The following is a 15,900-nucleotide window of genomic DNA, read 5'->3' on the forward strand; positions in this document are numbered from 1 at the left end:
AGCTGACATACAGGAGGAAGGGAAAGAGGTAGAGCAGGGAGGGTAAATGATGAAGAGAATGGTGTGTGTGTGTGTGTGTGTGTGTGTGTGTGTGTGTGTGTGTGAGTGAGTGAGTGAGAGAGTGAGTGAGACAGTCTCCACCCCCTTGCGCGCTCCACTGTGTGCTCGAGTCTCACTGCCTGAAACCAGCTTCGGTCTAAATCTGCTTACAATTAGAACACTATTTATCTATAGTATACCACGCCGCACCGGATTTTTCTTTCAAAAGGATGACACACAACATATTTAGTAACATCAAAGTGACATCGCATTAAAGCAAGAATTTCTAATAATTGCAATTCCGCTGATGATGTAAATCAGAGATTACAATCAGGCTAAGGAAGGTGCTCAAGAGACAAAAACAAAGCAACAAACCTCTGCCATCAACAAGGTGTGGCTTATTAAGCACGAGTCTCACAAGGCAGCACTTTGCAGGAAAAAAGTTAAATAGAGTAAAAAGAGATCAGAGCCACTTGCAAAAACAGAGTCCTCAGCTGTGTGCTTACACAGGAGATTCCCAGTTCATCAAAGATGCACATCAAACCGTGGCCTTGGGGCTGTGTGCACTTCACGCAGAGGGAGACATCTCATTTTCCTCTTTACAAGGGCTCTTAATTTTCAGAGAGAAAAGATGATAGCATGCTTGCCTGGCTGTTTAAGACCTAGAGGTTGGGGAGAGGTTATCTACAAAGATACCGGAGAGTTGACGGTAGGTAGAAGAGAAGGAGAGGGCACAGAGCACTGATGGTCTTCTTCTGTCTCCCTCGCGGGGGTAAGGAGAAAAACAGGCCAAATGACCTTGAGGATAAAGAGTCCTTCCGTGTGTGAGTTTTATGAATGGAGGTCCATACATAGCAACTGCTCAGGACCCACAGGAGAACCTATGGGCCCATACAAGTACCATTTGAGGTGCTTAGCTCAGTCATGCTGCCTTGTATTGGCAGGTAAAGCAACAATTATACAAGCTAAATACATGAATTTCATCAGATCACACACTCCTGATGCACACAGGCCTTCAAATTTCAGTGTTGACTGATAATTGTAAAATAATGTGCTGCTAATAAGAACTCCATAAAGCAGGGGTCGGGAAATAAGTCTGGCATCGGGCCAATTTTTTTTCAACCCTTGCAAACATGTGCACGTTAAGCTCGGTAGAGTGCGAGCCTCAAGTTGGGAAAGTTGTGGGATCGATCCCATCATCTGGCGGACTTTTCTTTGTCTCCCTTGTTTAACAAATTGATTATAAGGACACTTTTGCACATACTCACAATAAAGCATGTCCTGCAGTGTGTGTGCGTGTCCCGGCGTTTGATCCGCATCGATAAACCTATGGACGCTTATTTTCATTTCACTGACGAAATTCAGAGGAATCCCATGTTTACTGATGGCTTTTTCAGAGTTGTGTCAAGCAAGCCAGAGACTAATTGTCCTCATAACTTTTCAAAGTAAAAGCGCTCAATAAACTCAACATGAAAAAAAAAAAAAAAACATTCTTGTGCTTTTATTTTGTAGGCACAATCACTTAAGAAGATCTGATTATGTGAGTAACTGTTGCTGTCATGACTGACATCTATTTCAGCACCAGCCGCTATCAATTTATTTATTTTTTATTTTTCTGCTAAAGCAATCTGGCCACGGGCCAGATATTATTGGCCCGCAGGCCGCCTATTGCCGACCACTGCCATAAAGCATTTCAACATTTTCAAGTCGGGGCATTTTTCGATTGCTGGGAAAAGTTTATTTTGTGCATGCCATTTAACAACTGACACTGGCACAGTTTCAAATGTGGAGCCGAGTAAAAGTTCTTGGAGAGATGGATCGCTGCCGATTCCAATACCATCAAGAGCACTTCTACCTAGAGGTTTAATTATAGCACCATTCTGACTCCGCTTTCCATTCATCAAAGTGGATCACCTTGCTTTTGGTGTGTAGTGTGCTGATACGCACACAAAAGTTCAGTTTGTGAGTGATTATAAGCTTTCCACAGCTGAGCCTTTAATCGGCCAAGTAAAGACCTGAATGAAGCTTTTGCAAACTACTTAAGGAACATCTTGTTAATCTAAACGAGGTTAATGTTGCTCAATGTCCAGTAGGACGCGGGCAGGTTCGCTGGCTTCAACAACAGACATAGTCATAGACACAGAATGGAAGAATGCAAGAATATCTAGAGGAATCTGGTGGCTGCAGATTGAGTTACTCACACTTGATGAAAACCCCATACGTAAGCACAATAATAATAATAATAATAATCAATTCTTCAGTAAAAAGGTGACTATCCATGCGCTTTCATCCATGTGTATCCAAGTTTTACAGATTCTCCATGTTGCATGGAATCTATTTAGCACACGGTATTTCAAGTGTATCGCATATCTGGTGTTGCTGCCAAAGTGTCACAGTAATCTACTCTAACTGAATAGAAAAGGAAACATGGAAATTACTAGATCCCTATCAGATGTCTAATAAAGAGGAGGCAGCGGCGGCAAGAGTATCAACAAATCATGAGTGAGGAAGGGAGGCATGTCTTTAGGGTTCTCCATCTCTTTCCTCCTGTGGGCTTCAAAATGCGAGCAGCGAGCCTCACAAGAGAGAAGATTAAAGGGCTTAATTAGAAGTGAATAAATATGACACTGTAGTTAAGAGGGAAAACCCTCCCTTGCTGCATCACATTCAACACAGACAAAAATGCTATTTAAAAGCTTAATGTCTGAAAGCACAAGGCTATATAGGTCAGGGCATTTATCGCATGGCAACCAGATATCTGAATGGAGAACCATAATCACACACCTGAGCGGTACATTATACTGTAAGTCAACACTGGTTACTGGCCAGCAACAATCACTCTCGTCTTTTAATAAGTGTTTCTAGCCAGAACTAATCAACACACACAAGCATCACCATAAGAGCCGGGTGACAGACAAGAGTAGGGTTGTCTGCATGCCCGCTGCTCTCAGAAGACAGACAGCTTCCCTAGACTTATCACTCCCCTTTCCCTGGCCTTTTGTGCCAACAGCTGCAGGCAGACCAGATTCCACTCTCTGTTATGATTTAGAGGAAGTGATGTGCAAAAGAGAGTGGAACGTCCTGTCCTCCTGACCTGGGCAGCTCCTGCTGGGCCAATGCAAGTCACTGAAGCTGCAATATTAGCCTCATACAGAAACTGCGAGACGATAATGCCACACACCACATTCTATGAGAAACCGGTTAAAAGTTTCAGTTTATTCAAATTTAGAAATTTCTGAGTGGGAATATCTCGTTGACCTTTTTCAACATGATTAAAAAAAAAAGAAAAAAAAAAAAAAGAGGTCAATTCATCCAAAATATATTTTTGGACATTTTGTGTATAACCACAGATTTGCCACAACCATCAAAGCCTCCACATCACAGATCCCTTTACGGCCAGCTCCAGAAATTCTCATAACACCCTTTAATTCACAATTTCTAAAACCACTCGATGTAATATAAACACACATTTCTGACCCGCTTAACCTCCATGTTCAGAGAAAAGAAAAAATAGGCCATCATTGTAAGGCACCAAACTAACCTAACTTAAAAATCTGTGTGGCCTTTAAAACTGTTTTTTTGTCAGAGAACGCTGCACCCTGAAAAGACCATATGTCAAAACCAGGTCCACAAAAAGTGACAATACATGTAATGACAATAAGCTCAGGCGCACAATTTATAGTGTAACACTCCACAGCAGCACAATCCAGACATTACCTCTGTTGCTCTTTAAAATGTGGTTTATCATCACCACCGCTGCATCCATTTAAGCTGCGCTCCCTGGGATAAGACATGTAGCAGAGGCGGTGATGACAACAGGAGACACACTGCTATAAATTCCCCCCTGATCACACCGCAATTTATGACTCTCCAACACAAAGCGCGGGGCGTAATTAAGTGAATGTGAAACGGCAAATTAATCTGTTATGAAATTACTGCCACGACACTACTTTGGAATAATGTTATCTTTTATTGCACTATGTAAATGTCCGCCTTAATGCTTATGTATGTTGTGCCCCATCTTTGATAGGGGTAAAAAAAAAAACAAGAAAAAAACAACACATAGCATGAACAGAAATACAATAGCCCATTAACCATTAGAAATTAACTCTTGTACAGCTTGAGGATGGTAGAAGACCTATGCTGTGGTACACAATAGCTGGGGGGGAATACTTATTACCATTACACTCATCTATCTGGTACTTTGTTGAGGAGGGCTGGTCAGTGGCACTACGTTAAAGGTAAAATATTATGCGTCACTAGATGTACATGTTATGCTGAGATACTTGCATAATTTTAGGTTGCTTTCACACCTGTAGTTCAGTATGTATTGAGACTGCTACTTCGCCTCCTTCAATGAGTAATAAAGTCCAGGCAGGTAGGAAGAGGACGACAAAACAGTCATCTTTTTCTATTTGTGCTATTACAAGTGGTTACTGAGTGGTCACTATGTTTCACTCACTTTTAATGAAGTGCCAACATACAAGCTCAACATGCCTGTTTCAACTTCTTTTCACATACGTGTTGTCATGGCTGCTAAATGATCTGCATAAATATATATACATCGCTCATACAGATCTCCTAAATAATCAACTCCTGAACAGTTTGTGGTCAGGAGACAGATTTAATAGTAGTATACTTTGCATTTGTGCTAAAAATCACATATCTACTATAACAAAATCCTGTGGTTGGTCCGTTTTGCTTTAAACCACAAAAAGAATAACAACAACAACGGAGTCCACATGGGAGTGGACGAGACGCTCCTTTTCAGGGAGTCTTGTTGTCTAATCCTCACCAGAGTTCAAGAGACAGCTTTGACACCTGCCCCAAACAAACCGTACCACCTGCGCAAACACCACAGAGATTGTTTTAACCGAAATGATCAGTGAGGGTTAGTGAGGCAGGGGAGTCTGTGTAGAACTTCTGAGTAGCAATGTAAAATTATATGAGTAAAACCACATGTGTGTTTGCACAAGCACACAATTTACATATGCTGCCGGTGCCACAAAGAGGACTTGTAGAGTGAGAGTGTGTGTCAATGAAGTGAGCCAGTAGAAGTAACCTACAAAAGGGCCCCCTCAGCTGTGCCGGCAAACAGGAAACTGGCAGGCATTCTCGCAGTTTCACATGGCTCCGTCTGTTTCTTTTGCTCTTGCACGCCTTTTTCTAGCTCTCTCAAATCAACCAAAGGCACCAAGTTTCAGCAGCCGCCTCCCTGCACTTTGCACAAAATTATTCATCCCATCTCTTTCCCTACAGACCACCTCATTCTGCTCCCTTTCCCCTCCTGCTGGTCCCAAGGTGGGCCTCTCAGCTAGACTAGACAGGAGGTGGTGTAGTGTTACTATGGTGCTCGGGGTCTTCCTGGAGATCTCCAGTGTATGGATGCCTGTTTATTCAGCCTCTGTGCGAGCCCTTTTCACTTAATTAGTTCCCTGCAGTAGCCTAGTATCAGAGACAATCTGCCTCTCTTAGTTGATTAGTCAACAAATCACTCATTATGTGAAAAATGGGATTTTATTATTTTTATGGTGAATGTATGAATGTACCATTAATCTACAGTCATAAAAATAACATCTCTGGCCTCACAATAATATTTATAAATATTATTTAATTTGAAATGAGCTTAAATTTTTAGGGGATCCTTATGCATCTCTGTAGTAATGTATCTGTGGTGAAACAAGACCATTTTTTTTTTAACTAAATCAACTGATTAGACGAAGAAATCCTATGAATAATACTCAAGTAGATCCAACAAACAGAAAACTGACCACAGTGTCACACGACCCAAGACCATGGATATGAGCACATCAGAGTACACAAATATGTACAATGTGCTAAAAAGCCAAATGTGACATCTAAGGGGGTAATCATCTCAATAAAATGAGGTCACGGCGAGTTCCTGTTATGAGCAGCAGCCAGGAAAATAATTGTGCATTTCACAGCCTAGTTTGAAGATGAGAAAAGCACAGTATATAGGTCAATTTGTGGATGCTGTGAAACAACACAAAGTAGATAAGAGACAAAGAAAATACTAACAAAGCTAACGCAGATCACATTCATTAGTGCAGCAAACTGTGAAGGATTGAGTGTGACTCAGACATGAGGAATAAGGAGTGGGAGGGGACACCTCTGTGACATTACAGTCTCATTAACTCATCCTTCAGATAGAGAGTGGGAGGTCAAAGTACTGACCCTAGACGGGAGCGAGTTCACAGTTGTCTGCACCCACAAGAAGAGAAAACAACTAAGCTTACTCCTTTTTACCGATCTAAACAAAATTAGCCACCAAACTCGCAGAAGCACATTTGTCTGGACACAGCTTCGGGCACAAAAACACTCACACTGTAATTAGGTGTCCATTCTCTTGCCGTCATTAAGTCCGTGCTGCCAAGGTCTACCAGAAGTTCTAATCAGATTTGGCCCTGCCCATCCCTAGCGAGACATTAAGTCCCTCTCCCATCTGCCTGCTCATTTCGACTAGGAGATGTGCTCCTGGGCTAACTGACTGTCCAACACTGCCTACCCGCCTCTCTCAGGTCATTAAGAGAATTAGCTCGGGGAGACAAAGTGAAGAAGAGTGGGTGTGCAGCTGCCACAGAGAAGGAGTTCAAAATGTGTTAAGCTCACTCTTCCCTGCAGAAGTCACCTTATAGTCAACTTTACTCAACTCTCTTATGTTTTTGTTTTGTGGTTCTTTTGCTCCGTTTTCCTGTCTTCTCTCTGAGATTTCTCCTCACCTCTACCCTCCTAGGTATGCCCGAGGAGCCCACGGGGAGGCCTGAGGAGCAGCTGCGCCATCCCTACGCTCCTTATTAGTCTTAGGCACCTGGCCTCCATTTTGGCTCAGGTAGTAGTATGAAGCACCTGGCTGCTGCTAATGTTTTCAGTTAAAGCTGTTTAACTACAATAAAAACTAATGCTTCACATCCAAATTGCACAGCGGTGAACAGAAGGCAAATTGAGGCTCTGAGGCAAAAAAGCAATCCTGTATAGGAGTTATCCATCTAATTAGGGGGATACACAATTTAATACACCCACACAATAAGTCTCCCTACTGTTCAACATCGTATCACAAACTCATAGCAAGCTTCATGGCAGACAAACCTGGCAAAGTATAAGAAAAGTTGTGTTATTGCTAAAATGATTAATTGTGGAGTACCAAATGTATAGGGGTGGCAGAATACACCAAATAAACAAGTTTACTACAAGTAGCCACAACTCACCTTTGGTTATCTGCTCTGTGGCCTGAAAAGAAGACAAAAAATATATTAGCAATAGAGAGAAAACTCAGAATAACTTACAATGAAGCAATGTGTATATTTTCAATATTTAAGTGAAAATTATGGGATATGTTAAAGCTGTATCAACATCTGAGTCGCATTGGCTGGCTCGGCAGCTGCACGACAGTGCTGGAGCAACTAGACAGGGCAATCGGAACAAAATGTTCTGGGGCTGGTTTTGCTCATCTATTGAAATGCTAAAAAGGTCCATGTTCATTCCCACTGCTCAACGGGGTGAAAGAGTTCATCGGGATTGTAGCTGGAGAGGGAGTAAAATAGATAACACGAATGCTCGTCTCATACATTAAGAAACACACACAAACATACTTTCCCCAGCACTGATAAAAATGGTCAAGGATATCTAAAACATATAACTGAGAGCAGCAGGCTACGTTGTTAAGCTAACGCTGAAAACAGATGATCCACTGAAGGAAAAAGTAAATGGGGAGGGGTAGAGGTCAGGGGGCTGCAGGGTAAAGACAAAAGATGAGAACAACATAAAGTTCTGGTTAATGCTTCCTGTAGAAACGCACGTTTCAAAAAGCACATGCTCAATCTGCAGCAAAAACACCTGAGCGTACTGGAGATCTGAACTTGGTTGCGCACTGCCTAACATTTACAGTTACATCAATAAGATTGGCAGAGGAAAATAGAAGTGAAAGTGTCTTGGGCGGCATTTCTTTTCATTGCTGGAGGATGCTGGCCACGCATGAACCAACACTGAACTGGGGCTTACAGTATCTGACCATGTATGTTTTGATTAAACGGCGGGCAGAGGCAAGTTAAGCAAAAAGATGAGTTCATGTGCCTGTCAATCCAGTGAGAGGGCCCTCCACAAGCTTACCTTTTTCTGAGCAGCTTCTTTCTTTTTCTTCTCTTCTTGCCTTTTCTTTTTCTTATCTTCCATCAAATGGTTCTCTTCTCGTGTTTTTTTTTTGCTTCTTCTCACAGCTTAAATACAAAATAGAGAGAGAGAGAGAGAATTTGATGAGAGGAGAAAGATACTGTGCCTCAACAGGTAAACACCTGCAAAAGTGACTTATTTGCCTTTTTCAGTCACATTGTTGTATTTGTTGCTCTTCAAGGTAAAATCAGTGTTGTCAATGGCTGCTTTTGTAACACACAAGACTACATACGTAGTACTAATGCAACCACCGGGCAGGAGAATGTCAGTTTGTTTTGCGCTTCCCTCTTAACTAGCATATTTCTTGACAAACTGATGTTTTAAACCATGCCAACCATGCACGTGTGTGTGCGTTTTAATTTGGCTCTGGAAACCTTTAGGGAGGCTTTTCAGGTCCACAGATCACAACACAGAAGACTTTTTGCACACCTTTAATCTGTTGTCTATTCACCTACTTGGTAATAGCCTACACCACAACAGACACATGCTCCAGCTAAAAAAACATCTGACAATGCCCCATTGTTTCATGTACAAGTGCATCCAGCTACTGTAAAGCTACAAGGGATGCACCAAATGTTCGGCCTCCGAAATTAATCGACCGAAAATAGCAAAAAAAAGAAGCTCATTTTCGGTGTTCAGCCTAATAAGTCAACAAAATTTTCCGAACAATTACGTTGTTAAAGACGCAATAATCGTCATTTGCAGACACTGTTCTGCTGAATTGTCTCCTAGCACATCCACTCCTTCTGTGGCTGACTTCTTAGAAAAGGCAACAAATGGTCTGACCCGGTTTGAGTGTCACTTATTTCTGAGATGGCTAAATCGCACTTAAATTTGGAGTGCACACGTATTCAAGCCTTTATGGTAAATCCAATGAAACGGACCCGTGCGAGTTGATTAGCGAATTTATCCTGTCATTTTCTCTCTTTACAAAGACAAGTGTTGCAGTATGAGAGTCCTACCTGAAGAGAGGCTGTCTTCAAACGCATACAACATTATTTATCAAATTGAGTCGGACTTGATAAATTTAGCGCAAGGATACACATGTGACAACGTCCGGTTTTCAAAATAATGTGTCTATACAGGATGGAAATAAGTTTAATCGAATTATATTCACAGAAAGTATAAACATATTACATGTGTACATTAAAAGTAAATGGAAACATGTAATTTACTTTACCGGACCCTCTCGGGCCTCGGACCCACCACCATAGTCTCTACAAATCCTGTGGGAAACACTGAGTAAAAAGCACATTTTGACTATTTAATTTATGCAATGGTAAAAAAAGGCAAAATATATGGAAAAAGTGTGAATGTACTTGTTCAGTGTTTGGTATATTTTTTCATTAAATTCAGTTTTGGCTTCGGCCGAGAATTTTCATTTCGGCGCATCCCTAAAAGCTACTGTATATCAATCCCCCTAATCCCTCACACAGTAAAAAATAAATAAGAGCCAGAAGCCGGGGTTTTAAAGACCGAGGGGAGATGAACTACCTTGGAAAAATACGTAAATCGGAACCAAGTTCCTTGAACCTTAAATGTGAAATTGTACATAAAACCACCATCAGCCTTTTCTCCTGCCATGCCTATGCTGCTGCTGGTGTGTGCCATTGCCTGGCAACAAGCACTCCCCGAGGCCCTGGTGAGCAGTCAGGTAGAGACAGACAGCGCCCTGAAGCACTGCGCTGAAATCAGTTTGGTTGTGGAGTACAGGTTCAATAACGGTACTGGAAAAACTGGATAAAAGGTGAACTTTGATGAGCATCAAAAACTGAGGCGCATATCTGAGTTTATAATTAAGCAATTGAGTCAGGGCTTGGGGTGTGTCATAAAAGCATTGGTTCAAGAGAGCCTTTTTAAATTGTTAAAGAAGAAATATAGAACTGAAAACAATGTCATTTTGCCCTGTCCTGGCTGCTCTTTGACCTTGAAGGCAAATGTAAAACATTCAATCAAAAACATGACAGACCATTCATAAAAAGTTGATAACCTCGGCAGCAAGACCATTAATAACTATGTTATTATGACAAATAGTTTTTTTTACTGACACCAGCATTGTGTCATTTTCTTCCCTTTACTAAAGAAATTAGGGAGGTACAAAAACAGAAATGCACACCAAGCATTTAAAGAAATCACTTGGCTGCCACCTAAATACCCCTGATCGATCATGTCAATTCAGTACACAGTATGGTCTTTGGAACCATTTCTAAGACAGTGTCTGAAGAGGAGGCAGTGTTGTATTATATTAGGCATTGGGAATGTCTAGTCGGCTTTACTTGTTAACAAGATGTCAGCATTTTCTATAACATAGAAAAACTTTTCAGCTGTGGTGAAAGAGCTTCCTAACAAGATGTCATTGGTCCTGATCAAGATAATTAATAAAGTGTCACCTAAGTTTCAAAGTTTTCTGAAAGGAGCTCCTGTGAATATTATGAAAAGACTGAGGGGGATCAATACAAAGGGTTGGTTTAAAATTTAAGTAGTCATCATGTGTCAGTGCAGTGCAGTATCCTCAGTCCTTGTAAATCATAGACTGTATATAAAACGGTGTAAATAGGTGAATAAGTCAGACGATACTAATGTATGGTTATCAGACCCTGAAGTTTATAATTGTGCATATTCACTGCACATTAATGCGTTCTGCATAAATTATAACATTTGCAGTCTGACTGAAAGTGTGCAGAAATGTGTGATCAATTATCTAAAAACCAACAACAAACAAGATGCCAGTCTTGCATCATGGTATACCTATTCTCTGGACTGTGCAGACAAGATCTGACCCCAATCTGATCTTGCAAAATGTGCAGCTATGCTTTGTGAACTTGACGACAGCAGCTGCTCCCACCGTCCCGCAGTGGCCATGGTCACCCCTGCTCTCAGACTGAGTGGCTAGCAAACAGGTGGCAAAGGATCAGTATGGGGAAGCCTCCCTTTCACTGCAAAGATCGACCCCAAAGTATTTATTTGTCTGTTCTTTATATCCTCTTTAACGCTGCCGTCACATGTGGAGAAACTGTTACACGGTCCAGTAAGTCGGGAATCAAATGAGAGCACTGCTGAAAAGGGAAATGTGTGCTCTCAGCTTTCTGTGTACATCAAGCTACACTTTTAGTGGAAAAGTCTATCTTTGCATCATTTCCAACAGCCAACGGATCAGCACAAATCACATAGTGAAAGAAAGACATAAACAACTAAATAAATAAACAGGCAAGTGGAATCAACCCAGCATCCCTAACTTACCATGTACCCAGATAGTTTAGTTAATGTTTTACTGTATTTCTGGTAGTCTAGATGTGATTTAGTTAGTGTCAAACCAGAACCATCCATGGCTGATCTGAATTAACTGTATATCAATTGGAGTTATGTTCATTAACCTGTAGGCTACCACTGCTAACAGATCAAACAAACAAAAAACAACCTGTGACTAGCTATTTCAGCACATTTACATTTAAGTTGAACTCAATATTTCACTTTAAGTATTATCAATAAGCTTAGACATTAACTCATTATCCCTCACTAGCACACTGGGCCTCCTGGGCAATCTCAGCACATGCCTTGAATGCCTGTAGAAGCTGAAAACTGAATTTAGCCAATCCTGCAACACTCCAGGCCTGGTGGTTGTAAAGAGCAGCAATGAGAAGACGCCGCATGATAAACAGGGAGTCCAGATTGCGCGCCTGAGATTAGGTTGTTTGGTATTTGCATCAACACATAAACATACCGCCCCCATATATCAATCTACCATCATTAGCGCTTATTTTTACCCTCACTGGTTGGATATGGAACCTACTGGTGCAGCTGCCCTGCTAAATATAGCTGGTGCTGCTCCTTTCAAAGGCATCAGTGGGGCTTGTGTCATGTAGGATCAGAGGATAACAGAGATGCTCTAGTTAATGTGAGCCGCTGTCGGCCTCCAACCCGGATGACGAGAGTGAGTGCCGAGCAAAGCGTCAAAATGATTTCAGTTTAAGAAACATTTGGTCCCTGAGCGGGAGAGAGAGAGTTTCTCTCAGTGAGAGCTGCCAAACATCTGCCTGGCTTGGACAGATGTGCGTCCCTTGGACTCAGTGAGCTGACTGATGGTGAGATGGGGAGGATGCAGTGATGGTACCTCCTGCCCATTTTGATGCTGCAGCACCTCTGGTAATATACAATAATAGCTCTATGTAAATAGGCGTAAGACAGAACTGCACCATACACAGCTGACAAAAAAAAAGCAAATTTCCTTTTGTTAAACAGATAATAAGAACATTAGATAAGAACATTGGCTTAATACTGATAACATAAAGTCCATGATTCTATAAAAAAAAATAAAATCAGAGGCTACAACAATGCAGTTCTCGTTGGATGTTTACGCGTAGTAGTGGGCTGAGGTGCATCGTGAGCAGCCGTTTGAGCCGTAAAGAGGAAACACAGCTTGTGTTGATATGAAGGACGCAGGTCAATGGGCTCAGCTCTGTTGTGGAATTACACCGTCCTGTCAGAACAACAGGATTAGAGCTTGGTGTCCCTCTTAAAACCAGACACACACTCTGCAGACAGGGTGGGGGGTATACAGTCGGACTGGGGAGAGACGAAAGACAGCCTAATAAAAGCAGGTGTAAATGTGTGGAACACTGAGTGGAGATGGAGAGGAAGGAGAGTCAATGTGTGCAAGGTGAATTGTGGACATGTAAATGCCTAGCTGCCCCACACCGGAGCATGAGGGGGGCTACAATTGATGGGGCTGGTTTGTGTGTACGTGTGAGAGATGGGGGAAGGGGCGCTAGACGGCAGTCGCTGGGCACAGAGCCAGGAATGCCATCGCTGCAAGCCAAACAAGAGCACGGCGAGCCCTTGGGAGAACGCTCGCTAGCAACCCCAGCAGCAGCAGCCGCCGCCACAGCCACGGCAGAATGTGCAACCTCCTCTGCTCTTCTGCGCAATCGCAGCTTTTTCAACTCACTCTGAAAAATATCTGGGATGTCACAGTATTCAGCAGGTTTTTGAATGCAAAAAGACCAAGTTAGGCAGTACTACCTTTCAAATTGTGTGAGGGCTTACAAACTGCTGGGTAAGCACAGACAAAGTCCTTGTGCTCTGCAAAGAGGATTTCACTCTCTAAAGTACTTGAAGCTATTCTCAGTGTGGTCATGTTAATGCTTTCTGACCCGGCCTGACGACAAGGAAAAGAAAAACTTCTGCTGCACTCCTGGCACTCTCAACTGGCCCTAAAATAACTCGCATGGACACACTCCAAAAGCACTGCCTCTAGTCTCAATGTCAGTTGTCTGCTCAAAAAGTAATGGGAACACTGTCACGAGCCCGGATGAAAATTTATTGGTCCAACAGATCAAAGAACATCACTAACAAATGTCTTATTAAAGTCCAATCACGTAGTTTTCCCACTGTTTCCACATTTGTCTTCATAAATCGAGAGAAAAAACAAAAAAATCAAGCCTCTGTGTGAAGTAGTAGCCTGTACGCAAGGGAGAGCTCACATACCTAGCTACAGAAAGACCGATTGTTTGTTACAGATGTTCATTTCTGTAGATGATTGGGAAAATGCTTTTAAGTTGCATTTATCAAAAAGAAACAGTCTGATACCCCATTAGAGAGAATTTTATTAAGTTTAATACAGAAAAAGATAGGTGCACTGCCAACTGTACAAAAAAATACAGCAACTACTAAATAACCTAAACAGGATGGAATGGAACAGAAACTTATTTCTTTGACCGCAATAAACTGCTTTTTTAGAGAATGCAAGCTCATCATTTCCACAGAGCACTACGGCTAACCATCTGATCACTGACACCAAACAACCCGCCAAACCAAATGACACAATCTGGCAAAATGCCTCTGAGCCCTGTAGCCCAGCGCTAAACAAAAAGCCATCGAGAGATTTTAACTGAAAGTGAGGCTATGACCTAAGCTGTATAGTAATCGCAGCATTTAGAAAACTGTTTTTGTTGTCAAGCCCCCTTTGGCGCCTCTCTGTGAACACACACTGCCTCTTTCAGAGGCTTGGGTGCTGACTGGGGCCCCTGACCCGGTAGGGACAGGAATGACCCCCACGCCCCTTTCCTTTTCCACCACAATCTCTTCATCCCTTGCCAGGCCCAGGCCCAAATTAGGGACCCTAACACATTAGTAAAACTAGCGGACCTCAAAGCTTACGTCAGCCTGCCCTCTGCATGCATCAGGGTGCAGGCAGTCCCTGCCTGTACACACCGCCTTCTCCATTAGGAGTGTGTACTACTGAGGACATCAAGCTACAGCAGGAGCAGGGCAATGATGGCCTTCTCTATGGTGATGGGAATGCATGAAGCCATCAGTGATATATCATATCTCAAAGTTTGCAAAACTCTCTAATGCTCATGTCAAGTTAGATTTCCAACTGATTTCTATGGGGCTTTATTGGCAAGAGAAACAGACATTTAACAGCACCAAAGCAAGTGTGGAATAAAAAACGCGTAAATAAAAAAAAAACTAAATAATTAAATCTTAAAGTATTAAACAGCCCGGCTATAATTTCAACTTCCATAATAATGTCAAAGCAATGAAATATTTGGTTAAGACAGATCTCTAATCTCAAACCTCAGGTGGCCTCTCCAACAATTCATTTCAAGCAAAGGCCAGCAACCGTACGTGGACGTGAGTACAGTAATTAAACCCCAGCTTGCTAATGCGTTTACTGCCCATCAGGTGATGTATGTTGGATCCAGGCAGCTCTCTCTGCAGCACGGAGCATGTTTTGCAACAATATCCATGTCAACTCTCCTACACACCAATGCAACAGCGAGCGTTCAGCCAATGCCTGCCAAGCTGCTCAACAAGCAATAACACAAGGGTGCCCTTGAATCATTTTAGCTGTGAAGCCGCTGTGTTTAGAGCAACTAGTCCAGGTTGCCACGTAAGAAAACCTAGAAAACCCGTGCTAAGGTCAGCAACCCATGCACTAACTAAAAATAAACACCGACCACTGCGATAAAGAGCACTCGCAGCGAAGAAAACATTGATGTCAAAGTGAGCTGGGATGAAAATATTTCCTTTCCCATCACACCCGCCGTATGTAACTTCTAAATTCCGCATACTTAGCGAAGGCAGAAAGCGACAAGGTGCAAATCTGTCGTGCAAAGCGGCCAAAGGGATTAATAAATCCTACCATGAAGGGTTCAGGAGGTTCTCGTTGGCGGCGGAGCCTCTGCAGCCATTTTGTAGTAACTGACCGGAGCAGCAGCTCGAGACGGTTGAATCGGTGGTAACGGGGGAAGGGGGGAGGCGCTTCACGCTGCCACGTGACCTTCAATAACAAAACAAACTGGTCCCACTTCCCAAATGCCCCACCCCCCTCGTTTCCATGACAACTGCAGCCCCTCCATCACTCCCCTCTCTGCGGTGATGCGCTCGAGCTTGCAGCTGTGTGGCCTCGTGCCTCCTCCCTCTTTCTTAACGATATATAGGCTAGCTGAAGAAGAAAGTCAACAAAGATACGTGTGTGAAGTGACTATTGTCCTGTGGGGATAAGTTAAACAGCAGCATCTCAGCTTGCAGTTTGTGCAACATGGAACCCGTGCTGTGTTTTTACACCGATAGAGGGCACACTCCTTACTGTAAACCAATGTTAGTGCTTTACTCCACACTGTGCTGCTGTTATGGTCATTTTCATGTTTGTGTCACTTTAAATGTGCTGTG

The 15,900-nt window shown here is 42.6% G+C and overlaps 1 protein-coding gene across 3 annotated transcripts in view; it reads right to left on the bottom strand.

Annotated features, from left to right (window-relative positions):
* Positions 1 to 15,494, bottom strand: part of tnrc6c1 (trinucleotide repeat containing adaptor 6C1) — a 47,479-nt gene extending 31,985 nt beyond the window's left edge. For all 3 annotated transcript variants that reach the window (XM_046076382.1, XM_046076373.1, XM_046076363.1), the window contains exons 1-3: positions 15,371 to 15,494; positions 8,167 to 8,273; positions 7,266 to 7,287 (exon numbers count right to left, since the gene is read on the bottom strand). In XM_046076382.1, coding sequence (XP_045932338.1) covers positions 7,266 to 7,287; positions 8,167 to 8,229 — 85 coding nt within the window. In that variant the 5' untranslated portion in view covers positions 8,230 to 8,273; positions 15,371 to 15,494. The remainder of the gene's footprint in view (positions 1 to 7,265; positions 7,288 to 8,166; positions 8,274 to 15,370) is intronic.
* Positions 15,495 to 15,900: the final 406 nt, after the last annotated feature.

The sequence above is a fragment of the Micropterus dolomieu genome, linkage group LG02 (assembly GCF_021292245.1).
Source record: "Micropterus dolomieu isolate WLL.071019.BEF.003 ecotype Adirondacks linkage group LG02, ASM2129224v1, whole genome shotgun sequence".
Classification (NCBI taxonomy): domain Eukaryota; kingdom Metazoa; phylum Chordata; class Actinopteri; order Centrarchiformes; family Centrarchidae; genus Micropterus; species Micropterus dolomieu.